General features: G+C 46.6%; 1 protein-coding gene across 1 annotated transcript in view; it reads left to right on the plus strand.

Moving 5' to 3' along the window:
• The first annotated feature begins 1,509 nt into the window (after positions 1 to 1,509).
• The window catches only part of G-TMT (gamma-tocopherol methyltransferase), a 39,201-nt gene continuing 17,260 nt past the window's right edge, over positions 1,510 to 23,450 (plus strand). Inside the window, exons 1-3 of the mRNA XM_087394625.1 lie at positions 1,510 to 2,068; positions 2,181 to 2,350; positions 2,528 to 2,632. Coding sequence (XP_087250751.1) covers positions 1,726 to 2,068; positions 2,181 to 2,350; positions 2,528 to 2,632 — 618 coding nt within the window. The 5' untranslated portion in view covers positions 1,510 to 1,725. The remainder of the gene's footprint in view (positions 2,069 to 2,180; positions 2,351 to 2,527; positions 2,633 to 23,450) is intronic.

The following is a 23,450-nucleotide window of genomic DNA, read 5'->3' on the forward strand; positions in this document are numbered from 1 at the left end:
AACAATATTATTGATATTGTACTTGCAAATTGAAACTCTATAAGATGAGTTCATGCTTACTCTTGATTTTGCAAACAAGATGTCGATGCGTTTGACATAGGTTCGTACACAAAACACCATAAAATCTTAACCATTTTGTGATTTCTCGATCAATGTAGGTAATGATTTTTCACCTTTTGGGTTCATAAAAATATGTATTCATATTTCAATTTATCAATTTCTTTATAACACAAAAGCATTCCATGTAGTGTTGTTGCAAGCTTGAGTGCACACCCATGTGAGCACATGTACACATATGTGCACCCATGTGCGCCCATACACACACATGCACCTACAGGTGCACGCACACACACATACACACACACACACACATGCATGTGCGTGCACACATGCACTCACGCACGCGCGCACACACACACACATACACCTGCATTCCATGCACATGCATGTGCACACTGCATGCGTGCACACACGTGCGTGCATAGAGAGAGAGAGAGAGAGAGAGAGAGAGAGAGAGAGAGAGAGAGAGAGAGAGAGAGAGAGAGAGAGAGAGATGTCCGGGATGCCTTGTCACAAATGCTCAATGTAGCATAAAATTGATTGATTAATGAGAGGGCATTGGAGAGGCAATGTTTTTAGGCCCACTTTCAACTTGTGCATACAGAAATCTCGTAATTTATTTCTTGGTTAGATCGGCATCACTCTATGCGAGAGCTTTCTTGGGAGTGGATCTTGTGTGTAGTGGGCTAGATTTAATAAACTACGTGTCACGATGCTCTCATCTACGATATGTTGGAAGAGGTGCACACCACACAATATCATACTCATAGAGATTGTTTTACAAACCCTTGCACATAGATATTTCATTTCAAATTGGCACTCATCTAACTCTTCATATGTCGTGCATTGCAATAGGCAAATCTTCGACGTGCTTTTCTCAAGCTTCAACATGATTAGACTTCAAAGATTTTAAACCTTTGAGTTTTTCGGAAGAAACAAAATGCTATTGTGGCTCTCTTTCTCTTTTACTCATCACTCTCGCTCACACAATTTAATAGCTAGCTCTACGAGGTGGACAAGGAGAAAGGATAGTGGGTCATGGACTCTTTAGACTCCCAAGATCAACTCTCATTATGGCTCTCATACCAAGTTAGAAGTTGGGAGATGAGTACGAGGTGACAATGTCGAATAGCTCATGATATCCATATAGAACAATGACCTACAACATGTAGATTTATTGAAAGCAAAACAAGCTTATATACATGTAGCTCTCTCTCTTTGAATTTCTAGCTTGAGTTGCTCAAGACTTTAGTTCAAGCGATTCCTTGTCATCCCGAGCATCACAAGAGCCCTCAAATTATGTATGAAGGTTTCACGACCCCACTTATCAAGGGAGCAATGCAATTAGGCCAAGGATTCGTTGAGACAAATGGAGATCAAAGCGAGACTAGAGTTGAAAAGTTTAACATGAATAAGAAAGGGGCTTTTCATGAAAGGGAATCTTAGAAGGCTTGTCACACCACTCTTGGAGAGACGTGAGGAGTGCCTTGAAAGAGCTCTTAAGGGCAAGAAGTCACGTGTGCCGTGTGCCGTGGTTTTGTAACATGGCCACCTCCCATTGCTCCTCCTCATCCTCATATAGGAGAGAGAGCAAGCAGTCAAGTGTCTTCTTCGACTTTAAGGGTGTATGAGAGCAAGCAGTCACGTGTTTCCTTCAACTTAGGAATGTTGGCTTCGCAGGCCACCTCCCAATTCTCCTCCTCCCTCCTCCCCCATCGTCAGCTCTGCCTTCCTCCTCTTCGCCATCGCCATCGCCATCGCCATTCCTTCCCCCCCCTTTCTACCCCTCTCACCCTCTGCTCTGCCCAGCGCAGTACCGTCGAGCTCAACCAGGGCATCGCCCAATTCTATGATTCGTCCTCCGCTCTCTGGGAGGACATATGGGGCGAGCACATGCATCACGGCTTCTACGACCCCGGCTTGCCCCTCTATGCAGCTCTCTTCTCCGATCACACCGCAGCGCAAGTCAGAATGATCGAAGAGACCCTTTCTTGGGCTGGCATTACCGGTACTTTTTTCGCAATGCCGTTGACGTAAAGTACTTTTAATTCATCTTCTGAATCATGCTTTAGCATTCGGCTGCATCGACGGTTTTCACGCCGTCGACGCTGCTCTTGTAGAGGAAGGCAATGAAAAGCCACAGAGAATAGTGGATGTTGGGTGCGGAATCGGTGGCAGCTCGCGGTATTTAGCCCGGAAGTACGGAGCTAGCGTCGTGGGCATCACTCTCAGTCCGAATCAAAGTAAAAGGGCAACCCAGCTCACTTCCTCAGCCGGGCTGTCTCAGAAGGTGTAGGGATTTCTCTATTCTATTAGTATTTTGTCATCTACTTGAGTTCTAAAGCGACTCAGTGGTTGGTATAAAATCGGCTCGTGGCTTAGATTTCTTCGGCTTATGATATCTACTATGTGGCTCATGGGCTGTTCTCTGTCTTACTCTTAGCAAAACCAATCCATTTTTGTTCAGGTTAGTTTTCAGATCGCTGATGCCTTGAATCAGCCTTTTCCCGACGAGCAATTTGATCTCGTGTGGTCAATGGAAAGTGGTGAACATATGCCAGACAAGCAAAAGGTTAGATTGCTTTCATTGCAAAAAGTTTCATTTTCAAACATCGACGAAGTTGGTTTTGACACTTGTCCATTATTGTTAGACAAATGGCTCGCGTCCTATGAGGACGTACAAGTCAGACAAGACTTTGATTCAGAGTATCGGATTTACATGGCCTTCAAAATCAATAGAGTACTTGTTGAACAAGGAACATGACGATGGAAATTCCGTTTCCGAATGCTTAGCTAGGTGGATGAACTGAATACGTATGCCTGCTCCATTTTTTTGTTCTTTTGGGTTGGTTTATTTTAAGGGGACGAATGAGAGGCAGCGATGTATCTTGGAGTTGGATTGAGCTGTTTGGAAATTGTCCTCAAGAATCAGCTCTGATCAATGGAATATAGTCTACAAAGCTTTCGCTCTCCCCCTCCTTTTCCGGTAGTTATACTTTAAGTTATATTTGATCATTAAGGATCATTTTAATGCATGAGCGTTCGGGATTACATTGAAGCCGAGGATGACATAGTAGTAAATACTATAGTTATCTATAAGTCTAATTAGAACAGTCAATTATCACCTTATTATTTACCAGTTTTGTTGAATGTCTGATCAGAGGATGTTAGAGGGTAACAGCGTATCTTAGCTGCATTAGAGTGTCTTGATTGCCCAAATGATGTCTTAATTGTACCCTAAAGCATGTAATCACCTGAGTAGTCGGGCTTGTGGCACCATGGCAAAAGCCTGCAGGTATCCCTGTTCTAGCCTCCTTAATGATACCTCTCAGAGGAGCGAAGATTTGGTCCATCATTGCATGGTCTGCTCAGATGTTTGCCTGCCCCATAGCTCTAAAGCCCTCACGCTCCACAATTTGAGTAACCTGAGTGTCAAGTGTCTAGGCATAAATCTTGGTCATGACATGCCTAATCATAATGGTCCTGAAGTTTTTCGGACTCATGGGATCCCCTTCCTTATGGATCGAGAGAATGCTGTTAAGGGTCTAGAAACCGATGCATAGTGCTTCGTTAAATGGCTTTGAAAATATCGGGGCTAGGGTACTAGGGCCATATGCAATTTACTCACTGCATGGCTCCTCATGATCTTTGGTCAGTCCTTGTGTAGCATCAGGGTTGTGTGTTTGATATCATCAGTGGTGAAAAGTGAACAAGATGTAGGGCGAGGTAACTGGAAAGGTTTGGCGTTGATTGGTGAGGGATGTAGTACAGGGTGCGCCCATATGCGTGTGAAACTTTTGGGTCAGTGAGGGGAGCAGGAACCTCTGCTCGAGAAACTTCCGCCATATTAGCTCCTCCTTATTTTGGCGGATGATGTTACTCTTGTTTTGACGGACTAAATGCAATATTATTGTTGGTCTCCTCCTAAGTTAGAAGGTTATGCTCGGTCTCGAGTCTGAGTTCACGGTGCAAGGCTTTACCCTCACGATCATTCCAGCTACTGCAGGGGACCAATCCAATGGGTGGCAGGCGGATGGATTTGGTAGTGTGGTGGAAAGATTGAAGAGCCGCATCATGAAGGGAGCAGGTGGCTAGGACGGCTCTATCTTCTAGTACATGGATATCATCAATATCAACAAGCATAGTATAGAGGTGGGCGGTGTAGGTGGGGGCTAGCTTGTCTATTCAAAAAGTGAAAGAGTGTCCATATCCATGAAAAAGTGCCCATACCGGGTGACTAGGGCTCACTTGTCTATTGAGACTCGAGAAATATCTGCCTCATCTAGATCAATGTCAGGGAATATGATAATCAGACTGAAAGTCAATGATCGATACTTGACATTCTGCGGGCCTGGTTTTAAAGTCTCCAAGGAGGAGAACTTTCTTGCGGCATGAGAAGTCCATGATTTCAGGTATAGGGCTGTGTACGGCTATGTCTCACACTCCTCTCGGAGTTCCTTGGCAAAATGTGAGGTCTCTGGAGGGAAGTAGCAAATTGCAATGAAGAATGTCTCAATGACATATGCCTCTGATCCGGATCCATAGGAATCTAGCATGTGGGTCATGTCGCTTCACAAATACATAGCCTAGTGAGAGATGGTCTATATCCAATCATACAAATCTAAATTTGTATGATTGGATATTTTCTAGTCTTACAAAGGTATATTTTTCTATGACCTTAGTGGACATTTTGAATTTTTGTCCAAGTGGTGATTAGTTGTTCAACTTCATCGATTTATCTTACGCGGGTGCAGAACTCCCAAGAGCTAAAATTTCTCAATTATTATTATTATTATTTCTTCGAACAACAAAAAATCTAAATTTGTATGATTGGATATTTTCTAGTCTTACAAAGGTAATATTTTTCTATCACCTTAGCGGACATGCAAATTCTTTGAATTTTCGTCCTAGTGGTGATCAGCTGTTCAACTTCATTTAGTTATCTTGCGCGGGTGCAGAAGCCCCAACAGCTAAAATTCCTCAATTATTATTATTATTTCTTCAAACAACAAAAAATCTAAACTTGTATGATTGGATATATTCTAGTCTCACCAAGGTATTTTTTTCTCTCACCTTAGCGGACATGCAAATTCTTTGAATTTTCGTCAAAGTGGTGATCAGTTGTTCATTGAGATATCTTGCGCGGGTGCAAAAGCTGCAACAACTAGATTTCTCAATTATTATTATTATCATTATTTCTTTGAACAACAAAAAATCTAAACTTGTATGATTGGATATATTCTAGTCTTATAAAGGTATAATTTTCTATCACCTTAGCGGACATGCAAATTCTTCAAATTCTTATCCAAGTGGTGATCAGCTATTCAACTTCATCGATTTATCTTACGCGGGTGCAAAAGCCCCAACAGCTAAAATTTCTCAATTATTATTATTATTATTTCTTTGAACAACAAAAAGTCTAAATTTGTATGATTGGATATATTCTAGTCTTACAAAGGTATATATATAGAACTCCGACTCCGCCTGATTCTTGTACCCTTTCTAGTGTCACAATAGGCCAACTCCGAAGACCAGTGGTATTGGGGGCTCTGGGTTGTGATGAGTCTCTTGGGCAAAAAGACAATATCTCGTCTTGAGTATGACTCCGAGAAGGTCTCATGTATAAAAAAATATCCATCCGTGGGATTCTACCATATGTGTGTGTGTTTGATGGGTACGATATTTTTTGTAGGCCTTAGTTAGAGTAAAATTCCTATATGCATGGTGCATCGTAAAAGAATAAAAAATTTGCATGCCAATCATGCAAACAAAATTTGACCCACATCAGACTTTCATAATTGTAAAAATAAAAACGTAATGGGATTCTACCATATGTGTGTGCTCAATGGCTATAATACTTTGCAAACTCCTTTGTGTCTCTTTGATTCTCGCCCTCTCCAAAGAGACCAATAAAGTGGACGACACTTCCACCAATCTTTGGCGATCATGGTGGGACTCTCAAGTTCGAGTGAGCATTGCTTATGAATTGTAGGTCAAATTGAAGAAGTGCACCTTCTTCTCCCGTCCACAACCAAGCTCAAGGAGAGTCCTCGAGGAGAAGGTCTTCTTGGTATATCTATCTCCCCTAGACAAAGGCCTCGAGGAAGACCAAGGAAATCTTCGGGACTCTCAAGTTCGAGTGAGCGTTGCTCATGAACTGTAGGTCAAGTGGAAGTGTCTCCCCTCCACAACAAAACAAGGAGAGTCCTCAGGGAGAAGGTCTTCTGGTGCATCTGTCTTCCCTAGACAAAAGACCTCGAGGAAGACCAAGGAAATTTCTCTCGCCCTTGGTGGTCTCCCCGTCTTATTCCCCTCCCTCTCCCTCGCTTTCTTGTCACTTTTCACAATCTTTCTCACTGTCCGAACTCGCAGGCCACTTCATCACCTTCCCCTTGTACAAACCTTGAGTGTTTGTCCCTCCTCCACCAATGGAGCGGCTACCACAACTCCTCGCAAAGGTCACGGTCAAGGCTCCCAAGTTCAAAGGGGCGTTGACAAAGGTAGTGCCGATGACCATATCTGCAGGTTCTTGTATGCATGTAAATCCAAGGGAGTGGAAAGGAGACATTTGTATCTTGTTCTATTCCCCTCCACTTTGGAAGAAGGCACCGACAAATGGTATAGCCAGTTTGTGGCTGGGCTTTCCCCACTTGAGGTGACCTTAAGGAAGCTTTCTTGAATACGTTTCAAGCGGGCAATTTTTATAATCTCATCGTTCAAGAGCTCAGTTCTCTCAACATGGGCCTGTTCTGTGTGCGCCTTGATCCTTGACCTCCTTGCTGCTTCCATCTGCAGCCAATGGTGTCTCCCTTGATTTCTTTCCTCCTTGCTGCCATGATGGCAGGGTGTTGTAGATATTTCTGGACCTCCCTGCTGCTGTGTATGCAACCGAATCTCAGGCACCAAAAAAACCCCAAACACTGAATGAATGAACTGCCCCCCCTTGGGGCTCTTTATATAGAGCTGGATGCCCTGCCAACTCAGCTGACCAGTCTGCAGACTGGCCCGACCCAGACTGCAGACATAAGCCTGGCTGCCACGTCGCAGCCGTACATTTCTGCAACCTCTGCCTGCCCCCAGCTGCAGATCTGCTCCAATCTGCACCTGTCTGCTGCGCCTTTCTCCTGCTCACACATTTGTTGTCTGCAGATCTGCTCCAGCTATCTGACAGCAGCATTTGCTGCTTCCCCTGGTCCAACTATGGGCCCTTCTACCCACCCATCTGGGGCTTGTCAGCAGCCTGTTCTTGCTGCTCATGCTGACCAAATGGCAGCCTGCATGCTGCCCATGTTCACCTTTCCTCAGATCTGCCCTGTGGGCAGTGCCTTTCTCTGCCCACATGTTCTCTCCTATGTTCCTGGTCTACCTACCATATGTCCTCATTTGGGGCCTCACAGGTGGGAGGTGGCCTCTAAAATCCCAACAAGGGTCTCGGTCTCTGTGTCTCATAAACCCCGCCTCCCTAGGCAGGTGTGTCAACGGGCATTGTCTGGGACCAGTCAAGAGTCATTCCTCCCGTATGATTGCCTACTTTCGATGCACAGGTGGCATCCCTTCGCTGTAAGAGGGTCTGTCTCTCCTCTACCTGCAGAGCAGAGAGATCCTCATCCATATGGTTCTGTGGATGATCTTGTAGGGCTAGGCGCTTGTGTAATGCCACCAACCAAGCCTGGGCATCTCTGAATGTATTACGAGGGGTTGGTCTCTGTTGGGATCGCATCCTATATGCCAGGCCCCCTCAATCCCATGCTCCTATGCTCCCAAATGGAGGTCACAAAAATGATGGCATCTATGACAGCGGAGGTGGTGCGGGGAATCCTACAAACATTGATGTTTAGAGCCTTACTGGCTCTTTGATGCTGCTCAGGTGAAGTCTCTGAAATGGCTGCCTATGCAGGCTCTTCTTTCACTACATCCACCTACTTGGAGGTCTCCTCGATGACAGACTGCATCATACAATGCGCTCCTCCTCGGTACAATTGAGGAGGAGCACAGTCTGCTCCTACTCAGTTGTACTGCTCCGTCGGGATAGATCTACTTGTTAGAAATGACCCAACAGAGGGTACACGCAGCGGAAGACTTATAGTAATGCCAGGAGCTCACACAGTGTGGGTGTGGGGTGTGGAATCACAAACTTCTTTACTTAATGTGCATAAAATAGGTGTGCAGACTCATCAATAGACAATGAACCAAGCAGATATAGAAGACACCAAAACTCATATATTTCCGTCCAAAACTATGGACACAATACAAAAGAGATAGATCCAGAGTCCCACCAATGGTGTGGTCCTCTGATCTAACCACAAGGTCCTTCTCCTATCTGCCAGCTATCTCTAGACTCGAGCCCGCGTGCTCCACCTGGAGCTTCTGTAGACTTTCCATCCTTTGACCTCAGCTCCTTGCTGCCCTGGAAGACAGCCAAGGTCTCAGCCTCACACTTGAGCTAAGTCTGCAGCAACACTGGTACTCCTTCAGCTTCTGGATGTAGGCCCCAAGCGTTGTGCTCTGCTGCTCCTTTCTGCTCTGCTGGAAGCTGCACTGCTTGATACTGAAATGAGGTAAGAGCCTCTCCTTTTATAGGCCTAGGGCCTTGCTGAAAAAACCGACCAGCCTGCCCCAATCTGGCCGACCAGACTGGCTGGTCCAGCCCTATTAGGGCTCACAAACCGGGGCTTTTATGGCCCACACTTCCAGGGCCTTTGGCCCTCGAATCAAGGCAGGGGCCCAGCCTATATAAGGCATGCCACTGCCCACTGACAGCCACAATTTGCTGCTCCACCAGGCCTGCTGGTTCTGCCCTCTGCCAGGCTCTTCCCAGCCACGTGTCCTGCGCCGTACTGCCCTATACATCCTGCTGTCCTGACCCGCCTGTACTGCGCCATCATCAGGGTCTGTTGCAGGCCCTTCACCTGCCCACTACCCTCGCCATGCTGATGCCATCTGCAGGTCGCAATCCTGTGAGGTGCTGCCCATGTGGCAGCCCCCTCTCTTTCTTCTTTCTTGGGCACATCCTGCCCTAGGTCTCCCTCCCCCACGCACTCCTCATTTGGGGGCTTACAGATGGGGAGGTGACCTTTCCAACACCCCCTCTCACCGACACATCTTGGCCCAATGCCAACACGTCGATGACGATGTTCCAGTAACTCCCTGGTTGTAGTCCTCTGGAACCTTTCGGTGTCGAAATCTTTTCCTGGCTTTTCATCTTGTGGCTCCTTCTCCACCAGGTCCGGTTCCGCTTCCGCACACCATCCTGGTACACAGGTCCATCTTTGGTAGCACCTCCTGGCACCACCCCCTTCAATCACGTTCCCGCCTCTGAACTTGAGCAATCCAGCCATCACAATCTTCCAGTCGTCCCCCTCATAATAAGTGAACAACCTGGAGTCATCCAGGCACCATGCTCCGACGGTTTGTTTCAACCCATCCTTCCTTTGGCAAGGTCTGCAACAAAAGTACATCTCCAGATAACTTGGACTGCAAACTTTAAATGCACCTGACTGAACCTGAGTCACCCTCCTTCTTGCAAGGGCACAATCCTCCAGTCGTGGAAGTCGATTCCCAAGAGCTTCTGAATCAGGATCGTCCTTCAGCAAGGTCCCTGCCTTCAGGCTCCCACACGTGTGAGCCTCCTACTTGGGCTCTGATACCATGATAGAAATGACCCAACAGAGGGTACATGCAGCGGAAGACTTATAGTAATGCGCAGGAGCTCACATAGTGTGGGTGTGGGGTGTGGAATCACAAACTTTTTTACTTAATGTGCATAAAATAGGTGTGCAGACTCATCAATAGACAATGAACCAGCTAGATATAGAAGACACCAAAACTTATATATTTCCGTCCAAAACTATGGACACAATACAAAAGAGAGAGATCTAGAGTCCCACCAATGGTGTGGTCCTCTGATCTAACCACAAGGTCCTTCTTCTATCTGCTGGCTATCTCTAGACTCGAGCCCGCGTGCTCCACCTGGAGCTTCTGTAGACTTTCCATCCTTTGACCTCAGCTCCTTGCTGCCCTGGAAGACAGCCAAGGTCTCAGCCTCACACTTGAGCTAAGTCTGCAGCAACACTGGTACTCCTTCAGCTTCTGGATGTAGGCCCCAAGGGTTGTGCTCTGCTGCTCCTTTCTGCTCTGCTGGAAGCTGCACTGCTGGATACTGAAATGAGGCAAGAGCCTCTCCTTTTATAGGCCTAGGGCCTTGCTGAAAAAACCGACCAGCCTGCCCCAATCTGGCCGACCAGACTGGCCGACCAGACTGTGGCTTGTCCAGCCCTATTAGGGCTCACAAACCGGGGCTTTTATGGCCCACACTTCCAGGGCCTTTGGTCCTCCAATCAAGGCAGGGGCCCAGCCTATATAAGGCATGCCACTGCCCACTGACAGCCACAATTTGCTGCTCCACCAGGCCTGCTGGTTCTGCCCTCTGCCAGGCTCTTCCCAGCCACGTGTCCTGCGCCGTACTGCCCTGTACATCCTGCTGTCCTGACCCGCCTGTACCGCACCATCATCAGGGTCTGTTGCAGGCCCTTCACCTGCCCACTACCCTCGCCATGCTGATGCCATCTGCAGGTCGCAATCCTGTGAGGTGCTGCCCATGTGGCAGCCCCCTCTCTTTCTTCTTTCTTGGGCACATCATGCCCTAGGTCTTCCTCCCCCACGCACTCCTCATTTGGGGGCTTACAGATGGGGAGGTGACCTTTCCAACAACCCCTCTCACCGACACATCTCGGCCCAATGCCAACACGTCGATGATGATGTTCCAATAACTCCCTGGTTGTAGTCCTCTGGAACCTTTCGGTGTTGAAATCTTTTCCTGGCTTTTCATCCAGTGGCTCCTGCTCCACGAGGTCCGGTTCCGCTTCCGCACACCATCCTGGTACACAGGTCCATCTTTGGTAGCACCTCCTAGCACCACCCCCTTAATCAAGTTCCCGCCTCTGAACTCGAGCAATCCAGCCATCACGATCTTCCAGTCATCCCCCTCATAATAAGTGAACAACCTGGAGTCATCCAGGCACCATGCTCTGAGGGTCTGTTTCAACCCATCCTTCCTTTGGCAAGGTTTGCAATAAAAGTACATCTCCAGATAACCTGGACTGCGAACTTTAAACACACCTGACTGAACCTGAGTCACCCTCCTTCTCGCAAGGGCACAATCCTCCAGTCGTGGAAGTTGATTCCCAAGAGCTTCTGAATCAGGGTCATCCTTCGGCAAGGTCCCTGCCTTCAGGCTCCCACACCTGTGAGCCTCCTACTTGGGCTCTGATACCATGATAGAAATGACCCAACAGAGGGTACATGCAGCGGAAGACTTATAGTAATGCGCAGGAGCTCACATAGTGTGGGTGTGGGGTGTGGGGTGTGGAATCACAAACTTTTTTACTTAATGTGCATAAAATAGGTGTGCAGACTCATCAATAGACAATGAACCAGCCAGATATAGGAGACACCAAAACTTATATATTTCCGTCCAAAACTATGGACACAATACAAAAGAGATAGATCCAGAGTCCCACCAATGGTGTGGTCCTCTGATCTAACCACAAGGTCCTTCTTCTATTTGCTGGCTATCTCTAGACTTGAGCCTGCGTGCTCCACCTGGAGCTTCTGTAGACTTTCCATCCTTTGACCTCAGCTCCTTGCTGCCCTGGAAGACAGCCAAGGTCTCAGCCTCACACTTGAGCTAAGTCTGCAGCAACACTGGTACTCCTTCAGCTTCTGGATGTAGGCCCCAAGGGTTGTGCTCTGCTGCTCCTTTCTGCTCTGCTGGAAGCTGCACTGCTGGATACTGAAATGAGGCAAGAGCCTCTCCTTTTATAGGCCTAGGGCCTTGCTGAAAAAACCGACCAGCCTGCCCCAATCTGGCCGACCAGACTGGCCGACCAGACTGTGGCTGGTCCAGCCCTATTAGAGCTCACAAACCGGGGCTTTTATGGCCCACACTTCCAGGGCCTTTGGCCCTCCAATCAAGGCAGGGGCCCAGCCTATATAAGGCATGCCACTGCCCACTGACAGCCACAATTTGCTGCTCAACCAGGCCTGCTGGTTCTGACCTCTGCCAGGCTCTTCCCAGCCACGTGTCCTGCGACGTACTGCCCTGTACATCCTGCTGTCCTGACCCGCCTGTACTGCGCCATCATCAGGGTCTGTTGCAGGCCCTTCACCTGCCCACTACCCTCGCCATGCTGACACCATCTGCAGGTCACAATCCTGTGAGGTGCTCTGCCCATGTGGCAGCCCCTCTCTTTCTTCTTTCTTGGGCACATCCTGCCCTAGGTCTCCCTCCCCCACGCACTCCTCATTTGGGGGCTTACAGATGGGGAGGTGACCTTTCCAACACTACTTGCCGTCGAAGAGGAGATCGATGGCTCACTGGATTGTGAGAACATCATGCCTAGAGTATCAATATATCGCTGTTGCTCAGCATCTCAAGCTCCGAGACGATGTATCTCAGTGAGGAGCTGCTGTAAGAGGTCTGGGGAGACTAAGGGCTGCTGTGTTGGGTATGTGTAAAGCAGGGGAGGAGTGGAGGGTCGGAGGGAGGTGAGACCTGGGAGGGGAGAGAATACCTTGCATGAGAGGTAGGGGGGACAAAATGTTGAACCTGTGAATATAGACTACTTTAGGTTCCAATAAAGGTGAAGGAGGGTCGGCTGGAGAAAACCTGTACCCATGGACAAAGGGAGTTTGGTATGGCATTGGAATCGGAGGGAGGTGAGACTTGGGAGGGGATAGAATACCTTGGATGAGAGGTAGGGGGGACAAAATGTTGAACCTGTGAATATAGACTACTGTAGAGTTCCAATAAACGTGAAGGACTACCGCTACACCATAACTTTGCTCCACGTGGCACTTGAAGAGACTTAGGTTGGCGCAGGAGAGGATGTTCCAGCCCCTGGATTGGCTGACTGGCAGTCTGTGCGGTTGGTCAGTCAGCGACCAGCCTGTTTTGTTGGCTGGCTGGAACAGACCAGGGCCAACCAGACTGGCTGGCCTAGTTGTTGCCCTACCTGGCTTATAAAAGGCCTTCTACTGGGCCTTTGCTGCCCACATTTTGGGATTGCTTTTGGTGGCTCACAGCAGCTCCAATGCTGCCATAGTCTGCTGCAATTTGCTGCAGCAGCGGGGTTTGCCAGGCCCTGCTACAAACTAAAAAAAGGACATCTCTTCCCTCCCTTTTCCATGATGCTTGCTCCTACTTAGAAGCATAATAACACCTTATTACTTAACAAAAATCCCTGGCAAGCTTAATATCCCTGTAAAGGGGTTCATAGGGTAGGTGATACCCTTTCAACACCTCCTCTTAGTGCCTAGCTATGGGCCTAGACTAGACCCACATGCTGAAGAAGACGTTCAAGCAGCTCCTGAGACAGTGCCTTCGCCAGGAGATCAGTTACATTCTCCTTGGTCGAACACCAAGCACTCCACCCCGTGATCTTCAATCAGCCTATGGATAAATTGACAGTCCATCTCAATGTGCTTTGTGTGATCATGGAACACTAGATTATGTGCAATAGCAATGCAACTCTCGTGTCACACTAGATTACTACTGGATCATTCTGTGTCTGCGCCACATTTGATAACAGCTGTTAGAGCGAGACAGCTTTGCTCGAGGCACTCTCGCAGTACGTACTCTACTTTCTTGATGAGAGTGCCAGTGTCTACTATTTCTTACTTGACGAGGAAATGGGCCGTGATCCAGCAAGAAGCAATACCGTATAGTAGACTGTTGAGTATCAACATCTCCTCAATTTGAGTCGATGTATCCTTCCAACTCAGCCCCTTGCGAGTAGAAGATACCACTTGAGTTTCCTTCAAGTATCTGAGAACTCTCAATCCTACAGACAAATGTGTTTGGTGTGGTCATCGTGAGAATCTGCTCAACATCCCGACTGCAAAAGATATGTCTAGCACAGCTACCAGGGAACACCCTTCCCCCTTTCGTAAATGGGGGGAATGTCGTTCCATGATGGAAGGGGGATCCATAATGTGGATTGGGTCCAGGATGCTGGGCAACACATCCCCTCGTTCCGGAAACACGTTCCCATGCAAGTTTTGGCATTCCCATGCAGTTTTTGGCATTCCCATGGTGTCCCCATGCAGGTTTTGGCATTCCCATGGTGTTTTCGTGCAGGTTTTGTTTTCATATTTTGGTATATTTCCATGTGATTTGATGACATGTCGTATGACGTGCGTTCTCATTCCCCCTTTCCCGTTCCCCCATCCTAAAACGTTGACATTCGCGGAAGTTCTCAAAACATTCCCGTTCCTTGGTAACTATGATGTCTAGGCGTGTTGGTGAGATAGAGAAGATACCGCACCAACTGATGATATTGCATGCCATCCACTATAGGAGAAGAATCGTATCAGGAAAGCTTCTTCCTTGGATCCATGGGAGTAATTGTTGGACTGCAATTCGCCATCTGGAACCTCTCCAAAAGCTCGAGACAATGCCGGTGCTAGCTATGAAGTATTCCATCCGCCGTCCTTTGAATCCCATGCCAAAGAAGTAATGAAGCTCCCCAAGATCTGTCATCTCAAAGGTTTCGTCAGGTGTCCCAAAGCCTGCTCTCGTATGATGTGAGATCCGATGTCTCTCCCCTCATCATCAAACCATGGATTCTCGGGCATCGTCCCAGATGGGGAGCGGGCTGCAGAGCCAGTCGTGGGAAAGGACCTACTGGCGGCCATCTTGGACTACTGAAACCAAAGTGCATGAGGCATGTGAAAGATCTGTGTCATCTCCCAAGTGGGTCGGTAGCTTGTGTAACAAGTGGGCCATATATACTGCATCCAGAGCATGGTCAAAGTGTATCTATGTACGAGTGGGAGCCGGCTGGTCTGCTGCCACAGGGACAGCACATGGCTGCCATGTGGGCAGCAAACAATCAAAATACAAACAAGAATTTGGGCTGCCACATGGGAAGCACATGGGCTGTCATGTGGGCAGCACATCAGGACAAGTACCTATTATAGAGAAATGATAGGGTTTGCAGTGGAGCGATCAAAAAGTAGACAATACTCAGACACAATTGAAGAACGGAACTCAGAAAACATAGTGCTTGTCGGTAATATGAAAAACTGAATACAAGGACCTCAAGCTGTCGTGTCTCAAGGACCGTGGCTGAGGTGAATCAGAAAGATGATTCCATGTAGAGAAACTGTAGAAAAGATAGCAGCAGAGGGAGCGTAACGCAGTCCTCCGTGTAGCTCGATGATGATGAAGATAAGGAGCAGATCTGGAGCAGGAGGGGACAGATCAGGAGCAGAGGAGCAGAAGAGACAGATCTGGAGCAGGATGGGACAGATCTGGAGCAGAAGGGACAGAGCTGAAGCAGAGGAGCAGATCTGGAGCAGAGGAGCAGAAGTTGGGGCAGATCTGGAGGAGAAGATGGAGCAGCCAGAAGGTAGGAAGGAGAGGAGCAGATCTGAAGAGGAGAGGTAGAAGTGGAGCAGGCGGGGCTGCAGCAAAGCATGGAGGAGAAGAGGAGCAGCTGCAGGTCCTGTCCTATCAAGAGGAGTGTGGGGGCTTGTGCCTTTATAGGCCAGACCTAGCTGGTCGGCCAGCTGGTCGGTGGGCCTGCCAGCTGGTCAGCCAGTTCTAGTCGGCCAGACCAGCTGGGCTTTCTGGCCACTTATTTGGCTGAGGTGGCTGGCCTTTTGGCTGGCCTGTAAGCTGTATAGATTGCCCCAGAAATTGGGGATTGTTAGTTGCTTAATACCTATCTGAAAGGAGATGTCTGGTACATAATCAGAGCAGCAGCAGAGCTTGGAATCCTGCCAGAGGTTGCTGCGATGCCACAGGCATGATCTGGAGGATGCTCAGCAGGTGTATAGCCTTGCACAAGGCTTGGAACAGATCGGGATTGGAGGCACCTCTGTTCGAGACTGTAGAGATGGCTGATGTTGGAGGGCTGGAACAGAGCCAGCAAACAGGCGGATCAGAGGAGCTCATGGACGACTGGATGAAGTGAAGTTCTTGCCAGCAACAGGACTAGAAAAGACCCCGGGACATGGCAGAATAGTTTGGGCCAGTGGCTGGCTGCCATGTGGCCAGGCAGAGCTGCAGGAGGGGTTGAATCAACAGACGCAAGTCGGATTTTACAGACCCTGGGTTGGCTATTTTGGGCTTGACGAGTCGGTATTCATTTTGAAGCATAACCTGTGTATCTCCTATCATGCTATGATTGTTTCTGATAGGTCACCAATATATAATATAACGAGCAAAACAATATCATCTTGTTACCATTGGAAGCATAACCTGTGTATCTCCTATCTTGCTATGATTGTTTCTAGAGATGATAATGTCATCAATATATAATATAATGAGCAAAACAAAATCACCTTGTTACCTAGGACCTTCCGCTTCGATGGTCGTGGAACCAAATCCCAAGTCTTATTCCTTTGATGGAATCAATCTTTGAATCCATGGATGCTATCCATATCGGATATTCAGCGGCCTCCTCAAAACTGCAAGGCTCCGAATGATGTGATACCAAGGATTGTATCCAACATGCGCCTGGACTCAATCTTGGATGCATTCATTGATCGCTAAATGTCTGTCATGTTGGATTCCTACACCATATGTATATACCACTTGGGCACAGTCTTGGCGGAGTGTTAGAAGGCAGGTGAATATAGGCCAAGCCATGGCTATCATTCCGAGGCCAATCAAATACATCAATGGGTAGAAAGTAAGCTCAAAGTGTCTTTCCAATGATATATTTAATTCACACTTGTAGCTTAAATAATGATACTTGAGAAAGCAACTAACAACATAAATTTTTATCAAATCACACACAGCTCAAAACATAAAATGGAGATCAAAATCAATAAACAACAACATTCCATGGGTGCGAACAAGGATCTTTTCCTGTCATAGCCAAGCCTATGATATATTTTAGTATCCAATAATGCTTGGTTTTTAAATACAATGATATTTTAGAACTCTAGAGTGGAACCAATAAAAACCCTAGGAGAGTCTAATGAGATACATGGTCTCCTTTAAGTATCCAATATTTCAGTATCCAATAATGCTTGGTTTTTAAATACAATGATATTTTAGAACTCTAGAGTGGAACCAATAAAAACCCTAATAGAGTCTAATGAGATACATCGTCTCCCTTAAGAAACAGGAGAATACAACATGTGATCGCATGTAGAGCTCAAGAGTCCACAATCAATCTCCCATGTAGACACTAGCGTGAGTGTCTCAAGGCCACTGTGAAGATCTAGTTGATAACGCTGTAGAAACCTCAAGCGACAACCAAACACATACAATATGAAACCAATTCCCAAAGAGTTCAATTTGTCAAATTGTTAAGTAGAACGTGTCAAAACTCCAAAACGTTGCTATTTTCCGTCCTGGATTAAATCGCGATCACGATATTGCTCTTGTGCGCAAATCACAATCAAGTCAAGGGCATGCAAATTGTCATCAGGTCTAGAAGATGGCTAGGCCGAAATTCAAATGCTGTGAACATATTTCTCCTTGACAGGCAAAAGTGGCAAGATTTGGTGATAGGAACAGCTAGTAATGAATCTAGTTGATAACGCTGTAGAAACCTCAAGCGACAACCAAACACCTGCAATATGAAACCAATTCCCAAACAGCTCAATTTGTCAAATTGTCAAGTAGAACGTGTCAAAACTCCAAAACGCTGCTATATTCCGTCCTGGATTAAATGGCGATCACGATATTGCGCTTGTGCGCAAATCACAATCAAGTCAAGGGCATGGAAATTGTCATCAGGTCTAGAAGATGGCTAGGGCAAAATTCAAATGCAGTGAACAAATTTCTCCTTGACAGGCAAAAGTGGCAAGATTTGGTGATAGGAACAGCTAGTAATGAATGATTGTAGGTTGGGTAGGCTAGTGCAAGGGAGGCCTAGAAAGTGGGAAAACATTAAGTAGTTGGAGGTGTATATCAAATCACACTTAGATAGCATGCAACATGGGCTTGGAGCTTGCTGCTTGATGGTGATGAATTTCAAGGGCCAGAAGTGCACAAGGTTGCTAAGATCAAATCGCACAGGAATGGGAGTAGTAGAGTGTAAGATGTCCACTCACTATCATGGAAGGTGGAGAGAGCTGGCTGGTTTTGCAAGAGCATGCAGGAGTTCTAATTTAGAAATTTACAAGGATCACGCATACACACCCAATCTCAATGACAGAAATAAAAAACAGCTAAAGAACTATAATTCTTTCTATCTTAAAATGGTGTGTTGCCCTATCAGCTAGATTTAGATGCTCGTTTGGGAGAGACTAAAATGAAATCGTTTAGACTTCACAAGCAGTTGTAGCTTGAATGAAGAGATTTTGGACTACTTTTTATTAGCCTTCTCCTTTCGTGCTAGCCTTCGTCATGGCTGAGTCTGCCCTTCACCTCCGGAGTGCCAACAGAAACTCAATACGAAGACTTTGTATAAATGGATGCTCAAGTATGTGTGGGTGTGTGGATTTGTATGTGTGAGAGCATATTTTTATACTATGGTCTACACCCACTGTTGGGCGCTGATGACGTCAGTGGGGATGTCATAGTAGCTAGTTCCTACTATGCGTGAAGGAGTTTATGGTTTTCAATCTTACGAGTGACTATCGTGAGATTGAAATTGTACTATGTCGTGTTTTTAGAGGATGAGTTTGGGAATTTTATTGGATTCATCTAGGTATAAAGAGCTATGAAGATCAACTTAAAAGTTAAAATAGATTTTATATTTTTTAAATGTAAATATCTATAAATTTAAAAGAATATTCTAACCTAATAAATTGGGAATAAAATATAATATGTTAATTAAACAGTTTTAAAATATTTTGTCCCGTTCTTATGCTACCCATGCCCATAATTAATTACACAAATAGGCCTAAAACATTCAATGTATCCTAGGCTTCCTAGGGCCACTCAGTTATAGACTTCTCAGATCTAAACTAGTTGTTAGGGCTCAATGTGTACGACCTAAGCATGTGAGTGATGAGGGTAAACTAGAATTCTAGTCTTACAAAGGTATATATATATAGAATTCACTCAAAGATTATTGGTTCTAGAGAGTATGTCCACCTCTTAGGTTAAACTACATGGTCTTGTTCTATCCTCTTAACCAAGCATTATTGCCTATCACACCAAGACTCATCCCCAAGGCTTAGTGTGAAGGTATTAGGATACTATAGGGTGTGTAAACCCTATGAAGGGGTATAGAAACTGTAACATGCAACGGTTATCTGATCGTGTAATTCACAGCGAGACCTTCTTTAAACCTTTAGCGAGGAAGGAGCGTTGTTTACCATAGAGAGAGAAAGGAGATGAGGGTAGAGAGAGAGTAGAGTCGACAACCGATTGGGTCCCTGTACCCACTAAGGGCCCCCTCCCCCAATCAGGGGAGAATTTGCTTTATACTTGGAGAATTGAGAAATACAAAAAACACTCTTCGAGAGAGTATGAAACGCGCTTCTGAAGAGCTCACTGTGCACACGTATAGCAGACCCAAGGACTTGAGAGGCAATGCCGACCAATACCAAGACCTTGATGCTGTCCACATTGACGATGTAGGACACTTCTGCAAGGCAAGGAAGAGGCTTGTGCTGTCTACTGGAATACAGGGTTACTACGTGAGTGAGAGAGTGAAAACTAGAAGTGATAGATTCTATGAGAGAACTGAGAGATGACTGAAATATAGAGCTGAGAGTGAGCTGTGTAAACTGTAAAAGAGAGCTGAGAAAGCTGAGGAAACAGTGTCCAAACCTCTCTCCGTTTGCTGGTCCAAACCTCCGACTGTTGTGCTGTGTGGTCACCTTCAGATCAGGCTGAACTGATGGCCAAGGGGGGCCAGATCTGAGGATCTCAAGGGCTGCACAGGAGGCTGAAGTGGAGCTGTACGAGAACTGAAGGCAGGAGCAAACTGAATGGGAAAACAGGGCAGCCAAGGGGCCCTTTTATAGGGCTGGACTGAGCCAACCCAGTCTGTAAACAGCTGACTGAGTCGGTCTGTTTTACAGACTGGTTGGCCTACAACCAGTCTATAAAAAGCCCTCCCTGGTTCATTTGTTAGGGGAGTTTTTGGGCAGCCTTTGCAGGCTGCCTTCCTTGCTTACTTGTCCAGCCTTTGGGGACCCTAAAGGGACTCCTAACCTAGGCTAAGACCTAAACTATAAGATGGAAACACTTAACCTACTGTTCTCCAGTGGGTACTAGTGAACAAGAATTGACTTATGGACTTGACCTAATGCTGAGAGACTGACCTACGTAGCTTGTGGCTGATTGTCCCTAGACAAGGGCTCACAAAGGGGTCACAACATACGACAGAATCTCCTATCTGGGAACTATAATGCACTTGTCGATGTAGCCAGTGTGTCACCTTGCACCCAAGTGCAGGGGTGCATGTGACATTCCCTCCTTAACTTGGCGGTAGGTTCATTGCTTCCAAGTAGTTTGCCAATATCTGGGGAAACTCCTCGAAAAAATCTTCGTCCAACCACACTGCTTCATGGATACCTCGATCACGGAACTTGGTGTAAAACTCCCGGATCCTGAGTCCTGACCCATGCTTGAATTTATGAAGAAGGATTTGTTCTGGCTGCAAAACTTTGGCTTCATCAAGAATTTCAGGTTGTTGCTCGTCGGAAATCTCTGAAAGAGGAGGTCCAAAATCTGGCTTCAACCAAGCTACATGGAACATGTTGTGCATAGTCCAACTGTCTGGTAGGCGTAACTTCATTGAGACATCATTGATCTTTTGAATAATAGGGAATGGTTCGAAGCTCCTGAAGGAGAGCTTAGGGCATCGTTTGCCCACATGCTTCAATCGTTGCTTGATAATGCGTAAATACACCCATTGACCCTCTTTATACTGGACATCTCATTTGGATTTATTAGCTTGGCGTGTATATGATGCTTGAGCTTTGGCAATGCGGCTTTTCACGGGCTCCGTAATCTCTGCCACGGATTCGGTGGTTTTGTTAGCTTCAAGAGATGGAGACACCATCCGGGTGAGGAGTGAGGTAAATTGCCGTCCAAACGTCACTTCATAAGGTGTGCGACCAATACTCGAAGAATAGGTATCGTTTAGAATGGCCTGCACAAGCGGAAGAAACTGCTCCCACTTTTCCTAAGCATCATGACAATATGATTTCAACATATCAAATGCCATACCATTATACTTTTTTGTCTCGCCGTTCGATTGCGGATGGAAAGCGCTGGACATTTGCAGCTTAGTACCAAAATTATCAAACAAGGCTCGCCAGAAGTTAGACGTAAACTTGGAGTCCCTATTGGATGTGATGGTCTTTGGCAACCCTCCAATGAGATACTAATACTTGATAAACAAACGAGCTACGTCTTCAGCCCTGACCGTTTGTTTGCAGGGAATGAGCATACAATATTTACTAAAGCGACAAACAATAGTAAGACATTGAGTATTACGCGTACCTGCGGATGCTGGAAGTGGTCCCACGAAATCCATACCTATGTCCTGGAAAGGACCGTCGGGGATTGGCAATGGCATAAGTAAGCCTGCCTCTTTCTTGTGGGAAGCCTTGACCTTTTGGAATATTTGACAATCCTGCACATAGCCGTATACGTCCTTTCGCATCTTTGGCCGATAGAAATAGCGCTCTAACTTCTCCAAAGTCCCGTTGATACCTCTGTGACCACCGGTAAGGGCATCATGGGCATCATGAAGAAGCAACTATCGTTTGTCTTTGAGTACACATAACCTTTTCTTATAGAAAAGCCAACCGTCCTCTAATGAGTAATGGCCTGGAGCAAGCGTCGTGTCTAACTGGAACTACGTCATGGCGGGCTCAGGTAAACCTTCCACAATCGTGAAGGTATCTTGTCGCCAATTAGGCATCGGAATAGCATATACCCCAACAAAACTTAAAAGGCATAGAAAGCTCCCTGGTCATATTTCGGCTGTATGAAGAGATTAACTTGTCCCTGCAAGCCACTCCCAATCTGTATTTATAATCTGTCTTGCGACCACCTGTCTTTATGCTGGATTTAAGAGAAGATCAGCCATTATAAACCATTATCCATGCTCACGGAACCATTGAATCCCGAGGATCATGTCGCATCCCATCAAAGGAGTCAATATAAAATCCCGCGTAAACATGGCCTTCTAAACTGAAAAAGTGAACTGGATGGCCTTATGCGTGATGTGTGTGTGCAAGCCGGGCGTGAACCCGTCCACTACAAGTTCGTGAGGCACCAAGGTGCACCCCACTGTCTTGGCAAGCTTAGGGGAGATGGCATCTTTTGAACTCCCCATATTGAATAAGACAATAAATTGATGCCCGTTAGTTGTGCCATATGCTCGAATGAGCGCCTTCTTTTGATATGAGAAGTTGCCCTCCTTCTTACCTTGAAAGACCCGTGGGAACAACGTTCAAAGCAGGGAAGAGGGCATTCGTAGCTGAGGATGGAGGCGGGGCTGGAAGAGCCGATACATTGGCGACGGATGAAGTAGGTGCTTTTGCAGTCTTTTCGGCAAGTCACTTCGGACAATCCTTCTTGCCATGCCCACCGATGTGGTGGCAATGAAAGCAGCGATGTTCTTGGTGGTACCGCTTCTGCTCGTCGGGCTGTAGATAGCCTCCCGTAATACCCACTTTAGCCTTCTCATCCGGAGTCATCTTTGGCTTGGACTCCTTCTTTTGACCAGAAGCCTGGCCGTCTTTCTTTTTGAACTGGTTGTCCTTCTGATGATCCTTACCTGTTGTGTTGTTTGACTACTGCGAGGCTTTGGAATCTTTCTGGACCTGCTTGGGCTTTCCCCCATTGAGCATCATCTCCTGATTTTGTGTGAGAGTCAGCGCCCGCTCGTAATCCGGCGGGTCGAAGTTCCGAATGGTAAAACGTATGTTCGTGTCCAAACCTCGAATGAATTGCTTCATCTTGACGCTCTCCGTCACGCCCAACTGTTGCACCAGTGTGATGACCTTATTACTGTATGTCAACACAGGCAAACCATTATGGGAGAGACGAGCGAACTCATCCTCCAGGTTAAGCATATATTGGGGTGGGAGAAAACGGGCTTTGAGGTCGGCCACAAACGTTGCCCAAACGAAATTCGTCTTAAACGTTTTTGGGTCAGTACATTTACTAGCCCAATGCTGCCACTAAGTCACCGCCTCACCTGTAAGATGAGGGGTTGCAAGGTGGACTTTATCTTGCTCATCTTGAATCCACGCTAACAGAAAATGAGCTACAAACTGATGAATAAATTGCAAAATTGCTAAATGGTCACACTTACCATCATACTTAACAAAATTTGGAGTGGACCGAGTGAGTGGTGTTACCTTTGTCGATGGCGAAGCTGTGGTGGAGACGGCCGCTGCGCTCAAACTTGCCTGCATAATAGCGGCTAACATCTGTTTGTGTTGGAGAAGCATCG

The sequence above is a fragment of the Dipteris shenzhenensis genome, chromosome 23 (assembly GCF_047967505.1).
Source record: "Dipteris shenzhenensis isolate YYH24624 ecotype China chromosome 23, Dip_SZ_1.0, whole genome shotgun sequence".
NCBI lineage: Eukaryota > Viridiplantae > Streptophyta > Polypodiopsida > Gleicheniales > Dipteridaceae > Dipteris > Dipteris shenzhenensis.